The following is a 19,929-nucleotide window of genomic DNA, read 5'->3' as shown; positions in this document are numbered from 1 at the left end:
CTACATGCACTTAGCTGTTGTACTGTTTACATTAACCTTGTTTTCTGGGTATGACTTGAAAATGATTATCTCCGGTCATCCCCCTTTTTACAGATAAGGACATTTACAAAAAACATTGATAATTACAGCTTTTCATTACTGGTAACATCAGGTCTAAGGTTAATGATTATGATATTTTTACAACTCACCGTCTCACGTTGACAGATGCCTCTTTCGAAAAATTATGAGGATTTCCGATTGATAAGTTGGTTGATAACTTGTACAATATCGCTTTGAGAGCAGTTGAAAAAAAATCTTCAAAAGGTGATAGAATATTTACTGTAATTCATGATTTATTGTTATAATGTATTTATTGTAATTACTTATTCAAAATATTCATTCATCCTTGGTACCAGTTCAGCGGAATGCTAATAAGGCCATCATTTAAAACAAATAGAATTTTAGTTGTACGAATTAATAGTTCCACCGGAAGTGGATTATTTATAAACAAAAGAATGAAACCGTCGCGTCGTTACAGATAACAGAAGCTTAAAATGATTTTCCGTTTCTATTTCTCCAAGGAATTAGTAATCACAGGTATAATTTCACTGTAAAAGCAGTTTTGAAATAGCCTACATCATTTTAAAAATTTCTCATGTGTTCTGAAAGGTTGCAATTTGCAGAGTTGGACTTGTACCCACATGTTTCTGAAATGATCAAAACATTTCTGCCACAATCAACAAATGAAAAACAGTTAAACCATGAATATTTGTAATACAGTAATTGCAATCTATTTATAGGCATTGTTTTATGAATGACTGTTGATTTGAAAGTGATGGGATGATGAATGAATCAGGTATGTTGCAAGCTAAAAAATTCAGAATAATTATTAAAGTTTAGACGACTTTCACATTTACTAAAGTTATTTCCCTTTGCGGGGTCAATCTGGGGTCAACCGGCGTAAGACACTGTTTTCCCTCTGTAACATTACTAATTTTACAGGGCAATGTCTTATAAATGAAATCTGTATGAATTTGTTCGTTATTTATTTTTATGTTGCCCCATACTATGGGAAGTATGGCAATACAAGAATGGATCAAAATTGTTTGATACCATTTAAAAGTTGAAAATATTTACAGATAAGTTACAAAGGATATAGTGAGAAAAATGAGTTTTACGCCGACAACGGGTGATAACTCTTACGAATGTGAAATTTGTCTATTACTGCATGTAATTTGTGTTATAAAAAGTGAAAGTCATATCATGTTCTGGACAGCATTTGGGAGTATCCACTTAATTCCGAATAACTTGGAATAGGGAGAAAGAACAAATTATTGTATTTTACTGTCATGTTGATCTTCATGGTACAGTATCTTATCCACTTAATTCTGAATAACTTTGAATAGGGAGAATGAACAAATTATTGTATTTCACTGCCATGTTGATCTTCATGGCACAGTATCTATCTTGTTCCTTATCAAATTCTCAAAAGGGACCAATTTTTGCTATGTTATTTATGTCTCTGCTTAAACAGATAAATAGATGCTGTGGATCACCAAAATTTCACTACACCTTATTTTCACAAGATAGTAATATTGAATTTATAAGCGAAGTAAAATTTTCACGAATTCTGGTTTTGCTCTACATAATCTTTAATAATACAATTATACACAAGAACTTAATTTTTGGGAGCAGACTGGTTCGAATTATTACGCGAAAATAAAGTGCTCATGAACAAAAAGTGATTTAAAGTACTTGAAAGAAGAAAGCATGCATTGAAAAATATAGATGCATTGCATATGCAGTGATGAAGATTCAAGAACACTAGTTCAGATTTGATAATCTTTAATTTGATAATTTTTTTCCCAACTAATTGATCTTAATCACTGCATGGTTTGTGAGCAAAACAAATGATTACCGGTACATTTTTTGCTAAACTGTCTTGGACTTAATTACCAAAGGATTTGAGTTGAAGTGCCCTTAAATTGGATCAGATGTCCTACACCCAGTGTCTGGATATTACATAGTTAGGTGTAATCATGTGAAATGCAAAAGAATATTAAAATTTTGAATTGGATAAAACATTTAAGCAAAAGAGAGGAAAGCATTTCAAATTTTAATGTACCGTGAAATCACTTATTTTCTTGTGGGTTTAACGTTGTTGTTTTAGTGGTATGATCCAACCAATAAAGTCATGTCCTCCATGAAATGTTGAACTTTGTAAACTACCACATTATGTTTATTCTTCAACCATGAAATTAAATCCCCATGAACCAGTATTTTTTCCTTTAACAACTAAAATTTGACCCCTCGAAAAATAAGTGATTTTACAATAAGAGATATGGCAACACTAGGAATTGCATTTATGAGCAATCTGTATTTGGCAAGAAAGAATCACATGCTTGTAGTTCTAAATATGTGCTAATCCAGGATTACAGTGGAACCAAATATTGGTCATTTTATATAAGAGCGTCATTAATTGAAATCTAGTTTTATTTTTTAACAGAAATGCAATCTGAATAGGCTTCTGAATGTTTTCTAAAAAAAATTTTTTATATCATCGTGGAATCATTAGATTTCGTGGTGGCTCAATTTTCATGGAATTCGTGGGTACCTTTCATCCACGAATTAACATCCTCCACAAATTAAAAAAACTAGGGTTACAAAGTCTTATTTTCTCTTGTAAGTATAAAAGAATACATGAAATTATGTCCCTACAAACCTGTTAAATTTAAGCAATCTACGAAAATTGGCCTCCAAGTATTTTAATGATTCCACAGTATCTCTTTTTAATGTTGGAAGATGTTTTCCCTTACAGAATTTCTCCCTGTCCCAAATGAGGAAATACCTGTTCACAGCACACCTATTAAGGTAAAAGAGAGGCATTCAATAAGGGAATTGTGTAAAAATAAATGTATATGATGATAGATAAATTGTAGAAGAGGAAATAACTGTGCCTGTCCACTTGAATTGTGTGGTAAAATAATAGAGTACATGTACAATAATGTTTATGATAAATTTGATATAAAAGCTTGGAGAGATATCACAGAATATACAATTGTTGATAGTAATTGATACACTCATTCTAGCAAAAAAAAAAAAAGGAAAATTGAGGAAGCATGTTCAGATGAAGGAGGAAAATTTTCTAGTATGCAGAACAACTGCTGAGCAAATAAATGTGTTGCGGTTGTACTACTGATAAATTACTATTACACTTCTTATGATTAAAGAGTTAGAAAACTTTTTCATATTTTATTAACTAGTGTTTAGTCATGCATGCCAAATATTTTAGTCCACCATCCCACCATTTTCAACACGGAAAAGAGCTCAAAACAAATTGCCTGAAGACCAGGTTGGAGAGAGAGTCCCTCCCAGATCTCAAGACATTCCCCCTCAAACTCTAGAATCTGGATATCTGAGTCACAGAGTGGGCTCATCAGGATCATCAGCAATCAACCCAGGAGAATACAGGAGAGCTTTAGCTATGCCTTCTGCAGGCAGAAATTATAATTCTCAATTTATTTCTGAGAGAGTTGCTCATCCAAATTCACAATATGTGTCCAGTAGCAAGGGAGGTGACCCTTGTGCTTCAGAAAACAATGTTTTTTATCAAGCAATTCCATCAGCAGGATCTCCCAAAAGAGTAGAAGAACTGCGAAATGGTGGAGCAGGAAGACAAAAGGGACATAACTCTTCCACATCAACAAGTGGTGGGAACTGTCATGGTGAAAATAGAAGGAAAACCTCCCCAGAGACTAGCAGATATTCTGATGGACACAAGTGTTCATCCACAACAGAGACTGGTAGATATTCTGATGGACACAAGTATTCATCCACAGAAAAAGAGTGTCTGAGTCTTTCTTCCACTAAACAACAACTCTTATCAACCTCTAATCAAAGAAAGGAAAGTTCTCAGAGTAAATCTTTAACTGTAAGTTCCTTAAAAATTACTTTCACATAATTAATCTTGTGTTTGGCACATTTAATTTAATTCCTCCTCATGGAAACAAAACAAGACCAAATATATTCGTATATGCTGTAAAATACTAATATGTAAAGTTAACACTTTCAGACATCTGGTGAAAATCAGAACACAACAGTTTACAAACAGAGAAATGAAATTCAGCTGTTAGTTACAGAGCTCCAGGACAGGGATCGGGAATTAAATGACATGATGATGGCCCACCAGCAACAACTGATCGCATGGGAACAGGATCGTCATAGAATCTTAACGTTAGAACAGAAGCTTGCGAAGGCACAAGGTGATTATTTTATATTTTAAAAAAGATTTTGCAAAAACTACCGGTAGTCTGCTAGGTTGATAGAAGAATGTTTACTGTATAAATTTCAAAGCATTGCAAATAAACAGTAACTTAAATGATTGAAATATGTTGCTTAAAATTAATTCTTGTACAAGTAATTTTATTTTGATTTGAAGATGAAGTGCAAAATAGGACAAAACAATTGAGGATGGCTATTGCAAAATTAAAGGCTTTAAGTAATGAAAGCACATGTCAGAACTCCACACTGGAAACAACTCAGGAACAGCTGACAAAACTCTGTCAGGAAAATGATTATCAAAACATACATATTAGGGAGCTTGAGGTAAAGGGTTAGTGGGTCAGGGATCAAATACGTACCAATTATAAGCATGCACATATGGTCCAAATGGAAATTCTTCAACTATTGATTCATGTAAATATTATTAAGTCAGTAAGATGAAAAGGATTCCATAAGAAAATATATTTTTTTGATTGCATCTTCAACTGAATCCAAAATACTTGCTAGGATAAAGATGAAATGGATAATTTTTTGTTCATTTTCTCATGGATATTTTTCATCTTTACAGGAAAAATATCAGACACAAACAGAAAAGATGGGAGAAATGTCTTCCACCATTGGAAAATTAGAAGGCAGGGAGCAAGAGTTATGTACTGCTCTCAGGCTGAAGGTATGTAATGGAAATGTGAAGATACAATGTATCCCCTCAAGTAATATGACAGAATTCTCAATGACAGTATATTATTTATGTTAGCAATAAATTTATAGATGCCAGAGAGTTCCCTCCCCTTTTTACTGAAATTGTTACAGTTTCATGAAATACTGGTATAGGAAAAAAAATGTAGCTTTGTTTATTCCTCATATCTGTAGGAATTTAAACTAAAGTGCAAAAATACGTTAAAACTGCAGATAGAATATATTAAGAAGGAAAATAAACTCATTAAAAGTTTTAATATTTACAGGAGAAAGATATTGTGACTGCGACAGCTCAAATGAAGGAACTTGGGGAACGTTTGAAACAACTCGATCTACGCAACAAGCAGTGTTTGGACCGAGAGGCGGATGCATTGAAACAATCCAACCAATGGAAGGACAGATATAATGAAGTCAAACAAGAACTCGATAAAACACAAGGTGATCATAATATAAAGGGAACTGATATGGTAGACAGTTATTTGTAAGGTATAATCTGAATCACCATTTTAAAACTTAAACTTATTTAAAAATTGGTAGAAAAAGTATATACTCGTAAGTATATACAGTGACTAAGGTGTACATCTTATCATCTTAAATTATTACATTTAAGTCGGATGCAAATTATTGAAAATATACTGTATATTCAGGACCTCTGCAATCCAACATACCAACATACCTCATATACTGACAAGATAAAAACATTATTGCCCTTTTACCCTTTTCATTTTTCGTCAGGTTATAATTATTTATTGAGTGAAACACGTACTTTACAATGCATCCACTGTCTACTCAGAATACATCTACTCTTTTGTCAACATAACCTATATTCCATTGAAATAGATCTGGGTAAATTATCATGTTAGTTATGTTGGGATGATTTACAATTGTCAATGATCAGTCAATATTTGGCTGAAACCAAGCACTCAGTCAGGAAAGTTATCTCCAACAAATCAGATACAATTAAATTTCTGATCAGTATCTCAAACATAGATCAATTGCCTGGTGTATTTGAAGTGAGTTGGTGCTCCAGACCTTATGATGGCTATGAACTTATTAATCTTAACTTCAAATATCTTGAATTCAGATATAGTTGAACTTTGGGACATATCTTAAACATCAATATCTTGAATAGCATGGATATGTTAGGTGGGATGGATGTTCCAAGAACTTCCAACCACATTTTCTTTGTGTATTTTAACCTTGGATATCTCAATTATTTTAGGTCCCATCAAGTTCAAGATAACTAGTCTTGGCTGTATCTCTCTCTCTCTCTCTCTCTCTCTCTCTCTCTTTTTTTTTTTTTAATAAAGTCTTTGCTTTGTTTGACTTATCTAGGTTGTCTTTGAATTAGTAAAAATTAAGCTTTCTACTTTCAAATTTGTTTATCAACTTTCAAAGCCTCAGTTGCAAAATGGAAACCCATGCATGCATATGGCATATACAAAATACATATACATTCTAGATCAAGAGTGTAAGTGATGTTAGTTACACAATAAGTCAGCCATAAAAAAAATAGGTGTTCAGTCTTGAGAAGATGGTTTCTAAGTTGAATTTAAATAATAAACAATTTGAATATGATTGCAAATCTTTAAACATAACTTTGCATCACTTGAAAGTTATTAACTCCTTCAATATTTGGTGAATTAATTTTCATTTGTTTTTCCATTTGTCATTTTGTGTTTATTTTTCTCATTTGATATTAATTTTTTAAAGACAAAATATTGGGAGTTAATAATAAGAGTAATGATTTATCTCAGTTTTGAATGAAGTGAATCATGACAATTTAAAAATTTTGATCTTTGAAGTAAGATTTTTTGGGCCAAATGTTGCAGATACATGAAAAAATGATTAAAAGACAAGCTTAAGATTGAATTGATATAATTGTAAATATACAATTAATTATTAGTAAATTATTATTTTATATCAGACAGTTCTTAAAGGTAAATTTTAATGTCATTTTCTTTAGTAGCTAGGTTAGTCATTTAAAATCTAAAAACAATTTCAGTGGATGGTTGATATAAATTAAACAAGTAGTTCCCAATCTCTATGTAAATGGCCAAAATAATATTCAAAAACTGATATAATAGATAATAGATAAATAAACTGATATAAACTGGATTTGTCTAAAAACAGATCTTTAGTCCAGTTTCTAATGGTAGCGCCATAATGAAGATGACTTAACAATGCCTTACATGGTCTACATATATCATTGACCTCATCAAAAGGGTATATTTGTATAATGTGCATAAATAAAATGAAGACACATTTAAAATACAAAACCAACATTTTACTTATAAGATCATTTAAAAAAAAGCAATACCAACATTTAAATATTTGATTTTTTAAATAAAATTATTTACAAACATTAATTCTTTGTTTCATAATCAAGCAATAAGAAAAAAAGGGAAAAAATGTTTTTCTCACAATTCAGTACAGCTTTTTTATTCAATATGGTGTACTTTTAAAATCTTTAAGAAATATTTTCTGCAGTTTTTCATTGTAATTAATTGACTTCTTGCATGAGACAAATTATTTTTTTGAAAAAAATGTGAATGTGTTCTAGAGTAATTTCCTGTTAGCCTTATATTTTTCCTGCCTGTCTTGTACAGAACAGTTCTGGTAAAGGCAATTTCAAAATTGTCTAATGCATCTTTGCCGTGCACTTCACAGCTGTACTTCTTTACTAGCTTCATTTGTCTCGGAGAAATACATGTACTATTAAAGAGTAATGATCCTCTGCTCTGAATTTCCCACTTTTTTTTAAAAAACTTCCTTCCATTGGTTTTCATCAACATCGTTTAAGCATTAGATTTAAATGGAAAACTATGAACTAGTATGAAGCAGTCCTTACTTTTTATGTCTGAACATAATATGAAGAAAATTTGACACAGAAAATAGGAAGAGCAATAATTTATAATCACATTATAAAATTAAAAATACAAGGTACATACAGTGTATTAAAGTAATATTTAGTGTCATACATCATCATAATTATATATTAAATTCATATTAAAAAACATAATGAAAGACTGTTTGCTGCTTTTTAAGTCAAAATATCACATCGTTTTCTGTGCTTGTAAAAAAGGAATGCATCCATCAACAATTAAGTTATCTTTCTTTCAAATAATTTTACTAGGAAAAAATGAACTATCTACTGAAAAAATTCTTTCAGTCCATGATCCATTACTATAGTTTGGAAATTTAAAAAAAAAAGAGAAGAATTATATCAATTTGTAAGAGTTAAAAATTGGATGCAAATGTTTAAGGTCAAATGTAATCAAAAACTAAGAAAAAAATATAGGTAAAAGAAAATAAAAGTCAATGTTTCCTAAGCACATCTTATGTTGGTTTTGACTGAATTGACGATGCAAAGGTCTTCAATACTAAACTCTGGTATGAAAAACTATGGTTAATTTTAGGATTATTTACTTGGAAAGTTATCTCTCTTATCTGAGGGTGGGTCCCCCTCGATACAAACTGAAAACTTTGTTGTTGTTTTTGAAACAGAACTTGACAATTGTGCTTAAGCCTCACACTAATGGAAATTCAACTGAATGTGATGCAATTTTACTTGAATAAAGTCCAAACTGACGGCAACATTACACTAAGTCACACTTTTCATGATGCTTATACATATTCTCTCTACTCAGTGCACAAGTCTAATGCATATTTTGTTGGGATCTTGATGATTAATCATATAAAAGGTGATTTATTCATACAGATAATAAACAAAGTGCTAGATTTCACAGAAATGTTTATTTGTATACAGAAATGGTTAAAAGATGGTATTGGAGTGGTTATGTAGCATTTCCTTTGCATTCCCGATTGACTTTTTAGCTCACCTCAACAAAATTGGGGGAGTGTACATATATGTACCGGTAGTACACTCTCCATTGGCATCCCAGGCTTAAGTTTTTGGAGCAGATTTCTTTTCAAGTACTTTTACATGTATGTCTAATACTGATCAGAGATGCATGGATGATGCTTCTAGTATGTTTCATTATACAAGGTTTCAGATGCTGCATTTTCAGCCAAAGAGTGACCAGGTTAAAGTTTTTGGAGCAGGTCTCATTTCAAAGTAACTAAAAGCCCTATAGTACCAGGCTACACCAGTATCCAAACTTGCAGGGATGATACATCTAAGGATGCACACTAACACACTTGCTTCCAATGCTGGATTTGACCTACATTTTCTGGGGAGTGACTAGGTTAAATTTTTAAGCAGGTTCATTCTAAAGCAACAACATGTATAAGCCCTATATTGACCAAACTTGCATGGATGATACAACCGTGAATGCACACTACCAGACATGCTTCAGATACTGGATTTGACCTACAGTTTCGGATGAGTGACCAGGGTAAAGTTTTTGAAGCAGATCTGTTACCAAGAAACTATAAGGTCTACCTGAACCATGGATGATACATCAAGGGATGCACACTACCAGAGTTGCTTCGGATGCTGGATTTGACTACAGGTACTTGTGGACCCCCCCCCCCCCCCCCCCCCCCCCCCCAATTCAACCCTGATGTTTGTTGGACATTTTTTTCACAAATTGTAATTATATACATGTATATTACACTTATTCATCATGTGAGCCATAGGAAAAAATCGTGAAAACCCCAAAATAATCAATCGTTCCACACAAAAATACCCCACTATACATTCTCTCTTATAATGTATAGTGGGGTATTTTTTGTATGGAACGATTATTTTGGAGTTTTCACAATTTTTTCCTATGGTACACATGATGAATAAGTGCAATAAATATAATTTGTGAAAAAATGTCCAACAAGCCCCAGGGCTGAATATCAGGGTGGGGTGGGGGGTGGGGGGTTCAGTCCACAAGTACCTGTGGATTTGCCCAACATTTTCCAGATAAGTGACCACATTTAAATTTTTTGAGCAGGTTCATTCCACTATAAAGCCTACTAGACTAGACTTTGATAGGTGGGGCATCTAGGGATGCACCCCACCAGACTTGCTTCATATGCTGGATTTGACCTCCAATGGATGAGTGACCAAAGTAATAGTCTTGGAGCAGGTTCATACCAGTTTAATTTTAAGCCCTTCATAGAGAAAACTTGTATATTGATGATACTTCTAGGGATGCATGCTACCACAGACTTACTTTGGAGAGGTATGCTTTTGGGATCAGTGACCAAGTTAAAGTTTTTGAGCAGGTCCACTTCCAAGTTGACTCTAAAGTCTACCTGAACCAAATATGTATGGATGATGCATCAAGAAATGCTAACACTTGCTTTGTATGTTAGAGCTGACCTGCATTTTCTGGATGAATGAACACTGTTTTTAGAATAAGTCTATTCCCAAGTAACTGTGAGCCCTTTCTGGAATAAAATTGCATAAATGCTGTTCTAGAGATGCACACTACTAGAATATTAGTTATTACTTTAGTGTAGGACTCACATAAAAATAACATGAAGTGAGCTCTTAATCTTTGATTTTCTATGTTTACTTCAGTAATGATCAATATATCATTACATCACTAAAGATTTTCTCCTTTATTTCTTATGAAACCACTTCTTTCAGCAATCAGTAAATGCCAGTTAGAACCGTTTTTTCAAGCCAACTATATAGATTTCCTATGCAATGTGCTTTTCAATCAAAGAAATATGCTGTACATATCAATCATACAATATTTAACATACTTATTGCTACTTTGTATGATTATTCATAAAGACTTAAATTTAAACAATAAAATGTATTTCTTTTTTGTTAGAATGGAAATTAACAGTTGCAGCTATTGCAGAAAAAATTCACATAATACATATTTTTTCCTGCAACATTATTTCCTGCACTAACAGAAAAAGCATTTTATTGTTTAAATTTACATTACCCATTGAATATATACATGTACCAGTATTCCTTCTTGACTTGTCATTTTTAGTTAAAGTATAGAATTTTAATGAAAATTGATATAATGTTGTTGTTGTGAAAAATGATGCTTTGTTCAAGGACAACTGTCCTTCATAGTACAGGGAGGGTGTTAAGTTTGTCTCACTTTTGCAATCAGTGATAGAAAAGAGAACTTCCTTTAATATGCTGATGTAAGCTGCCCTTCTTGACAGTTACATAATGTGATCATCAGTCACAGAACAGTTAAATGGTTCTTCCTCTGAAGAACACTCCTCTTTATTGAAATGACAGTTTTAAAACTAATGTTGACAAATATAACACTGAACTAGACACACTCTAGCTGATTTTTCTTGAGGCTAACTAAAATGTAATGAAAGAAAGCAACAACAATAAACCCTACAGACAAAACAGTGAAAAGTGTGTGGGCCTGGGAAATCCTTTGGCATAAATTGTAGAAAACTGTAATTATATATTTCTTTTGAAGCTTTGCTGCAGAAGAAAGAGCTTGACCTTCAGGAGCATATGATGTCTGCATTAAACATCCGAGAACAGCTGAGCCTGGTTCAAGATGAATTCAGTGAGTTTTTCATTTGTCAGTCAACTTATCATATGTGTGCCTCTTTTGTTTTTTAGTTCATCTTGACAAAGTTGAGATGAGCTTATGCTACATCCCCAGTGTTGGCTTCAGCATCAGCATAAAGTTTTAGAAGAAAGTCCATTCCAGAGTAATACATGTATAAGCCCTATCTAGACCAGACTTGCATGGATTCTACATCTAGGGATGTGCACTATCAGACATGCTTTTGGTGCTGCATCTGCATGACCTACATATTTTGGATAGGGATGTCAACGAATATTCGAACATTCATTCGATGAGTTAATATTCAAATATGAATTTAAGATTCAAATATTCGGTGTTTTTCAGATTTCACAAAAGAGATACTAAATTTTAATTAGAACAGTGCTGGATTTATCCCCCTTATACTTACTAGCGATCCCTCAATTTCTTTCACCATTTCTTATCTTATAGATCTTCCTGAATTATTTCATTTTGAGTAAGGTATAAAAGAAATAACAAGAATTATTAATGTATAATACAAAAATTACTTTCAAAAGTGTAATATGATCGGATCTAGAATCGAGGATAACAAAATGAAACCCGTCTTGAATGACTAAGAGACATAAAGAGTGTAGTTATGAAAATAAATTTTATTGATCATTGAATTACAACTTTGATAAAATCAGCCTGTTATATTGTAAAGGGTTCAATTACAGAATAATGCATCAATTATTTGATTATCTCAGGTTGAATTATCGGGAAATTAATGACCTAGGAAAATTGTCTATAGAAGTGTTTGTTTATATTTTCAAATCATTATATCAAAGATTATATCTCTTATTAAGCAGATAATTGTAATTAATTATGTGTATTTAAATCTGAAGAGTAAATCTTGCCCCTGGTTAGACGACTGGTTCGTCAGTTTGAGCTTGTATAGATATCATTTGTTAAAATTATATTTTGGTTGTATACACTTATATCAATTAGTCATTTTAAAAAATGACAAATATCAAATGTAGAATTCCTTATTGTATACCTACAAAAGTTTACATCAAATTTTACTTCCAAATACCGACGCAAAACCTGCCATGAGAGTATGATTAGTACATTTGAAATAAACCAGATTTCATTAATTTTATCAAATTTTTGAATATATTCGAATACTTTCATTGAATATTCCAATATGAATTATTGACAAAATTGACATCCCTAATTTTGGAGTTTGAACAGATTAAAGTTTATTAGAGGAGGTCCATTTCCAAGCACCTATAGGTCCTACCTGGATCAATGTTGCATAGATGATGTATCTAGTGATGCACATTGATAGACTTGTTTCAATTGCTGGTGCTGAACTACATTTTTTGATGAGAGACAAGATCAAAGTTTTGGAACAGGTCCACTCTGAAGTAACTATAAACCCTATGGTGAGCAAACTTGCATTAATAACACATCTAAGGATGTATATTACCAGGCCTGCTTTGGATGCTAGATCTGACTTATATTTTGTGGATGATTGACCTTGTTAAAATTTTTGGAGCAGGTCCAATCCCAAGTAACCATTGGTCCTCTAGTCACCAAACTTGCATAGATGCTGCATCTATGGATGCACTCTACCAGACTTTCTTCAGATGTTAAATCTGATCTATAATTTCTAGATGAATGACAAAATTAAGATTTTGGAGCAGGTTTCAAAGTTACTGTAAAGCCTGTTTGGACCAAACTTTCATGTATGATGCATCTAGGGATGCACACTACCAGACCTGCATCTGACATATACATTTTCAATTTTGGAACAATTTCCAAGTAACTACAAATCCTACCCAAACCATGCTTGCATGGATGTTGGATCTAGGGATGAACACTGTGTGAACATTCATTTAGACTAGGACTTTGCCTTACTTTTAGATAACAATCATCCAGGGGAGATTTGTAATCTTTGATTAACAATTATAATTCTCTTGCACATTATTAAGAGAAAAATAATATTATTAGGCCCCTGCCATTTAAAATTAAAATGTGGATAGGGGGGTTACCCATGTTTATCCTGATATTCATCAATACCTTTGTCTGGAGTATTCCCGCTTGTTTTTTACCTGTGCAATAATGTCAATAACATTCAATTTCATAATGGGTTGATTTTAATCCCTCCATGGGTTTAACTGATGATGAACTTGGGTAGGATAGCATTTGAAAACACTGGGTCAAAGGTGTGGATTCTGTTGTTAAAAGGGATTTTTTTTATGTGTGATAACATGAGAAAGCTTTGGGTTTGGATGCAAATGACACCGTAAGTTGGTTAGGCGAAAAACAGATGGGATTGTTATTAAAGTCTCTAGGCCAAAATGAAATATTGAAGCATCTTCAGTTAACATAGATTCAAGTTTGTTCAAAAACCTGAACCCCAGTGGTAAGCAGGGGCTACAATGGGCGATAAAAGTTATACATAGGAATATATAGTAAAAATATCTTTAAAAATTTTCTTCTCAAGAACAGCAAAGCCATGATTGGTCATGTTTATTTGAAAACATCCTCAGGTAATTTAAATGTAATTAAATTCAAATTTGTTCAAAATGTGTCCCCCAGTGGAAGGCAGGGGCTACAATGGGCAATCAAAGTTTTACACAGGAATATATAGGAAAGAAATCTTTAAAATTCTTCTTCTCAAGAAAGCAAGTCATGATTAATCATATTCATTCAGAAACATCCTTAGGTAGTGAAGATTCAAGTGAGTTCAAATCATGTTCATGGGGGTAGGGTGGGGCCTCAATAGAGGATCAAACGTATAGAAAAAAATCTTGAAAAATCTTCTAAAATCATGATTATTCAAGGAAATATGGAAGCATCCACAAGTAGTATAGTTTCAAGGTTGTTCAAATAATGCCCCTTCCCCCTTTTTAGGACCACTTTATATACAAACTTTTCAATATTGAACTGATTTTTGCTTTTTCCTAGTCAAAGTGCTCAGGTGAGCAATGTGGCTCATGGGCCTCTTGTTAAAATTTAGCTAAAAATGCATTCAGGATTTTTTTTTCTTCAAATTATCCAACAGGTCAAAGAGAAAAATGTAAAGACAATTTGATTGAATCCATGAGGGCAAAGCAATATAGAACAGACCAACAATTACGGCAAATAAGAGAGGTAAGTATGCTAATTTGTTTCAGTTATGTAGGTTGGTTATCCAATAGATATCCCCAGACTTTGTAATACTGAAAAATACCAAAGTGCTTTGCATTGATAGTTGTCACATCAATGCCAACATGTTTTTAAACATCTACATTAATTTTAAATCTTTTGTGATTTTTTTTTCTTTATAAAATTCAAGTCTGAAAGAAATGTGAGACAGCTTTAGTTACAAATGTGGTCAAATATCTAGTATTTTTTATCAAAACTCATGATCTGTTTATTATTTGCGTAGATGAAAGACTTCTAAAAATGACATCGAAGGCTTTTTGGGCAGACAAATGCATTTGTTAACACAATTCATGTCACAAGACGAATAAAAATGAAGGCAAATGATTCAATTTTGATCTCAGTTTTACATCACATGTCACTCACAAAAGCCCCAGGTTGCAAAAGCTTTCTTTAATCATTAAAAAATAGCAATATTTCATACCATAAACACTGGTTCTCAAGTACTGAAATAAAATTACATGAATATATTGGAACAGTTTGTATGCTAAACATTTGATAATCTTGTTTAACTTTTGAGAAAAAAAATCTGAAGTCAGTAAAATTATGTTTGAATTTCGTGATGAAATCCTTACAAGGAATAATTTTCACAAGGCACTAAGTAGCATTGTAAGTTGACATATAATTATAGAGCGTTCATTGTGGTCCTTTCAGTTATATGACAGACAACAGCGGGAGGTGGGGCTGCTACAGCTGAACTTAGACAGTACGAGAGAAACTGTCAACAAGCAACAAAGCAGTCTAGAGGAGTACAGGTACAAAATATAGACTTTATGGATAGCTTGTGACTTAAGAAAAACAATTCATTTAAGTAGATTTAGGCTGTAGTAAATATTTGTGGACGAAAATTATATTATGAAAAACAATTGAAATTAACTAGCCACATACACACACACACGCTTACACAAATACACACTTACATCAGATACATTGTATTGCCATATAATTTTTTTTATTAGATCACCTGAGCTAAAGGCTCAAGTGAGCTTTTCTGATCAATGAATGTCTGGCATCTGTCTGTCCTGTGTCATCTATAAACTTTTCACATTTTTGGCTTCTTCTCAAGAACCACTGGGGCAATTTCAACCAAGCTTGGCTAGCTTGCAATAAAGCATTCTTGGGTATTAAAGGGGATTTAAATTTGTTCAAATGAAGGGCAATGCCCACTTTCAAGGGAAAATAGTTAAGAATTAGTGAAAATTTAGTGGCATCATTTAAAAATTTCCTTTCAATGACTACTGGGCAAGAAAAGATGAAATTTATGTGAAAGCTTCATCACATAGTGTAGATTCAAGATTGTTCAAATCAAGATCTCATATTAGGCGATCAAAGTTTGACAGGGAATATATAGGGAAATATCTTTAAAAATCTTTTTCTCAAGAACAGCAAAGTCATGATTAGTCATATTTATATGGAAGCATCCTCAGAAAGCCTAGATTCATGCTACTTCAAATCATGCCCTTCAGGGGCCGAATGGGGCCACAATAGAAGATCAAACTTTTACATAGGAATGTATAAGAGAAAATCTGTAAAAAGCTTTTAGAGCCATGATTAGTCATATAAATATTGAAGAATCTTCAGCTAGTGTAGACTCAAGTTTATTCAAATCATGACCACCTCACTTGCCCCTCCAGGGGTAAGTTGGGACCACTAATATATATAAACTTTTCAATACTGAACTGATTTCTGCTTTTCTCTAACCGAAGTGCTCAGGTGAGTGATGTGGCTGATGGGCCTCTTGTTCAATAATATAAAGATACATGTATAAGAATTTTCAACTAAGCATCTTTTTTTTTATTTTTGAATGAAAGCAACTCAATGAAGAACTGCAGTAATTGTAGTAAACTATCTCCAGACTCCAGAATTTCTCCAGAGAAAGACATTTCGGAGTTTTCTGAGACATCAAAGAGATCATCTTATTCCAAAAACATTTATAGTGCACAAGGCAAGACTGATAGTGAAAGACAGACATCATTATCAACAGACCTATATTCTAACAGTGTAAGAGAAAGGACCACAGGTGATGGAGTCAGCTTTGTGAACAGAAGTACAGAGTGGAAATCTCAAAAGTGTAGTTATGGTGACTGGCCAGAAGATGACAAAGGACCTAATCTGATTGACTTTTCCTTGGATGTGAAGCAAGAGGAAATTGATCAAAACCCAAAGCCTCTGTCTCCAGTAATATGGAAGAATTCATTCTCAGTTCAGCAAAATATGTCGGCAACCAACACAAAGCAGAAGTCCTCAGTGTTAAATTCATTAGATTCAGATCTGTTAAATCGTTCTATTTCACCAGTGCCTCATGCTCAGCGTTCACGATCTCTGAGTCCCAAACCTATCAATAGACTCTCTCAATCTACACCAGAGAATTATAAATGTACAGATACTGTACAGGGGACTACTATATCTCCCCCCAATAGGAGGGGTGTTATACATCAGAGTTTTCCAGATGGCATTTCCTCAAGCTCTCAGCCTACAGGAAGTGCTTTTACATCAGTTAGTGAACCTAAGGCAACCTTTGAGGATCAATTGTCTGTGTTTTTGGACGATGAAGGTGATAAAAATCCTCTAGTGACTTGGGAGAAAGCCTCTGGGGAGGTAAGCCAATTTCCCCCGCAGCTAAAACAAATAACATCATTGACAATAAAAAGTATGACTAGTTTCCTTTAATGCAGGGAATTCTTGATTTTATTTGAATATAATTTAATTCTGATTGTAACGCGCAGTTTGATTGGATAAAAAATTACTTTATATTGTATAAATAAGGTTGCCTACATCACAATGACTTGCGTCAAAAACATATCAATCCACCTGACGTTACATTTAAATTTTGTACAATTTGAAGTCATTTTTTTTTTATAAGCAATCATCTTTTCTCTTACACTAAATGAATGAAAATTAAATTATAAGGAATGAATTTAATAGCTACCCAATTTATATGGTATAAAGTGGGTTGGAACAGTTTACGCTTTTTTATAAACCACTTTGCAGTTTATTAAGCATAAACTGCCCCACCCACTTTATACCGTAGCTATTAAATTCATTCCTTATGAAGATCCTTGACCCATGTAGCTGAGATGTTTAAGCAACAGCAATAAATTACTGAGGTCATTGAAAAATTTTCTTTTGATTCACTCAGCCAGATGAGACCGAACTGACGTTAAAGATTTTCTGTTTGCATCCAGATTCAAATTAATTCAAATCATTGTCCACTAGTACAAGGATGGGGCCAGAACAGGAGTCAAATTTGTAAAGAATAGGAATCTGATGAAAAATGTTTAAGAATTTTCACATCGAGAACTGTAGAGACATGATCAGACAGATTAATAAACAAGCATAGTGTAGATTCAAGGTTGTTAAATCGTAACCATTGGGTTATCAAGAAATCAAATAGGATGTCATATTGTATTAAATGAGGAAGATTCAGTTTGAAAACATTTTGTTACGGAAAAGCACCGCTTCAGTTAGTCATATTATTTTAAATGTGCAAGCTTCCATGAAGTGTAGATGTACCCTTAAGTAAAAATTGCTTTTAAGACATCCTTCTTTGCTTCCCAGCTGAATTTGCATAGGGATTTTCTTTTTTTCATTCATGTGTCATTTTACTTCAAGGGATTTTCTTTTCTTTTTTTTTTTCATTCATGTGTTATTTTACTTCCAGAAAGAGAATTCACCACTATTAATGTTAAATAGGCTGTTAATTGATTCTAAGAAAATGGCAGAGAATTTAGATTCATCTAAAGGTCCTACCAGCTAGGAACTTGAGGCAGGTATTTAGAAATCTGCTGGTTACTTGCACATGGCTACATTCAATAATTCCAAAATGTCAGGCAAAGATTTGTGCAAGGCAGAATATTACAGCTTTATAGTTCACTGTTGATATTATTTCAAATCTGTTTCTTTTAATTGAGGATATAAAAAATATTCCAATGAAAATAGTATACCTTATTGAAAAGTAATCCATGATTGACAAGTTGTTCTTATTATGATGTTTATATTTGTTGTTACATACATTTGGTGAGGGATGATGTTTGAAGTTTTCCTTTTTAGGGTTTTGAGAAGGAGGAAACAAGAGATGATCTGAAAATCCAGGATGTTAACTCCCCAAAATAATAAACATGGCTCCACACATACTGCACGGGATTCTGATCAATTTTAACCATCAAAGGAATAATTGTTATGTAATTGATCTTTTATGGCTTGCAGAGATACAATTTTAATGATCCATATACCATTTTAATGAGTTAAAATATCCTTTTAATTGAACAGTACTTTTGTCTATTTACAATAATTCTTCCTGTTTATTTGTGACTTTAAGTTCTCACATAGTAAATTACATGGCATTTTTAAAAGTGTATTTTTAAAATTTATACCTCTCTCCCACAAATGCACCTATATCAAGATATGTAATTTTTAATTTTTTTTTAATCTATAAGGCACCTACCGAGTGTGGTTAAGGAGTTTTACTTCATTATTTAGTTTAATAAATAATACATACATGTACATACTAGTTACAGTCAGTATTATTGATGCTAATGGAAAAAAATATAATACTATAGGGTATGTAGACAAATGGTATCATCTGTTCTTTAAGGTATTTATATTTATTACGGATGTATATGAAGTGTTTTGACCACCTTATTCAAAGAAAGTGGTCCATTTTGCACTTTCCACTTCATAGGTTTTTGTAAACAAATAAATTTAGAGTATGTGTATAAATTAAAAAAATGTTTTCATAAGTGCCCACTAATTGAAAGTGTAATTAAGTGCTTCTAGACAGTACTTTCTGATTTTAGATACTTACTAAATTAACTGCAAGTCTTACAAGATTTTTTTTTTATAAAAATGTGAGTCTTAACATCCCTTTCCTTACAATTGGTTAATATAATGATTCAGTGAAGATGCCATGTCTTACAGAACAAACAAGAGTATTAATCACTCTGGTGTATAATTTTATCACATTGTTATAGTCTTCAATTATATCACAAATAAAGATTGAATTGTGTTTCTTTGTATTTCTTGGGAGTGCAGGTGTTGGTCCATTAAAAAGCAGAATTCTGAAATGTATATTGGTGAACAGGTTTTAGATAAATAAGTAAACTTATGTTCCATTTTTTTTTAAAAAAAAGGATCCTGTTTTGCACATTTAAAAAAAAAATGACCCCCCTTTCACATGTATATAGTAGCTTTGATAGAAAATTTCGCTCATGAAGTTCCACACTGGGACAAATGATAAAGTAGAAGGAACACACGGAAATCCGGCATAAGCAACACACTTTGATTAATCTACAATATACATATATATATATATATATATAAATTATGTGTGTTACAGAACAAGAAAAAAATT

The 19,929-nt window shown here is 32.6% G+C and overlaps 1 protein-coding gene across 2 annotated transcripts; it reads left to right on the top strand.

The window, feature by feature from the left end:
* The first annotated feature begins 779 nt into the window (after positions 1–779).
* LOC133206404 (uncharacterized) lies at positions 780–19,541 on the top strand. 2 transcript variants are annotated; one of them, XM_061342372.1, is made up of 13 exons: positions 780–835; positions 2,798–2,850; positions 3,272–3,910; positions 4,052–4,241; positions 4,418–4,584; positions 4,829–4,930; positions 5,223–5,394; positions 11,316–11,408; positions 14,440–14,528; positions 15,234–15,334; positions 16,391–17,177; positions 18,241–18,345; positions 18,630–19,541. In XM_061342372.1, exons 1-12 carry the CDS (start codon positions 820–822, stop codon positions 18,334–18,336), a joined length of 2,505 nt encoding a protein of 834 aa, XP_061198356.1. In that variant the 5' UTR covers positions 780–819; the 3' UTR covers positions 18,337–18,345; positions 18,630–19,541. The 2 variants fall into 2 exon arrangements, with proteins under 2 accessions (XP_061198356.1, XP_061198357.1); XM_061342373.1 differs by having other exon boundaries at positions 18,241–18,349.
* Positions 19,542–19,929: the final 388 nt, after the last annotated feature.

The sequence above is a fragment of the Saccostrea echinata genome, unplaced genomic scaffold (genome assembly GCF_033153115.1).
Source record: "Saccostrea echinata isolate AGI-Se365-2 ecotype Australia unplaced genomic scaffold, CSIRO_AGI_Sech_v1 ptg000054l, whole genome shotgun sequence".
NCBI classification, from domain to species: Eukaryota; Metazoa; Mollusca; class Bivalvia; order Ostreida; family Ostreidae; genus Saccostrea; species Saccostrea echinata.
This window is presented reverse-complemented; position numbering and strand designations above follow the sequence as displayed.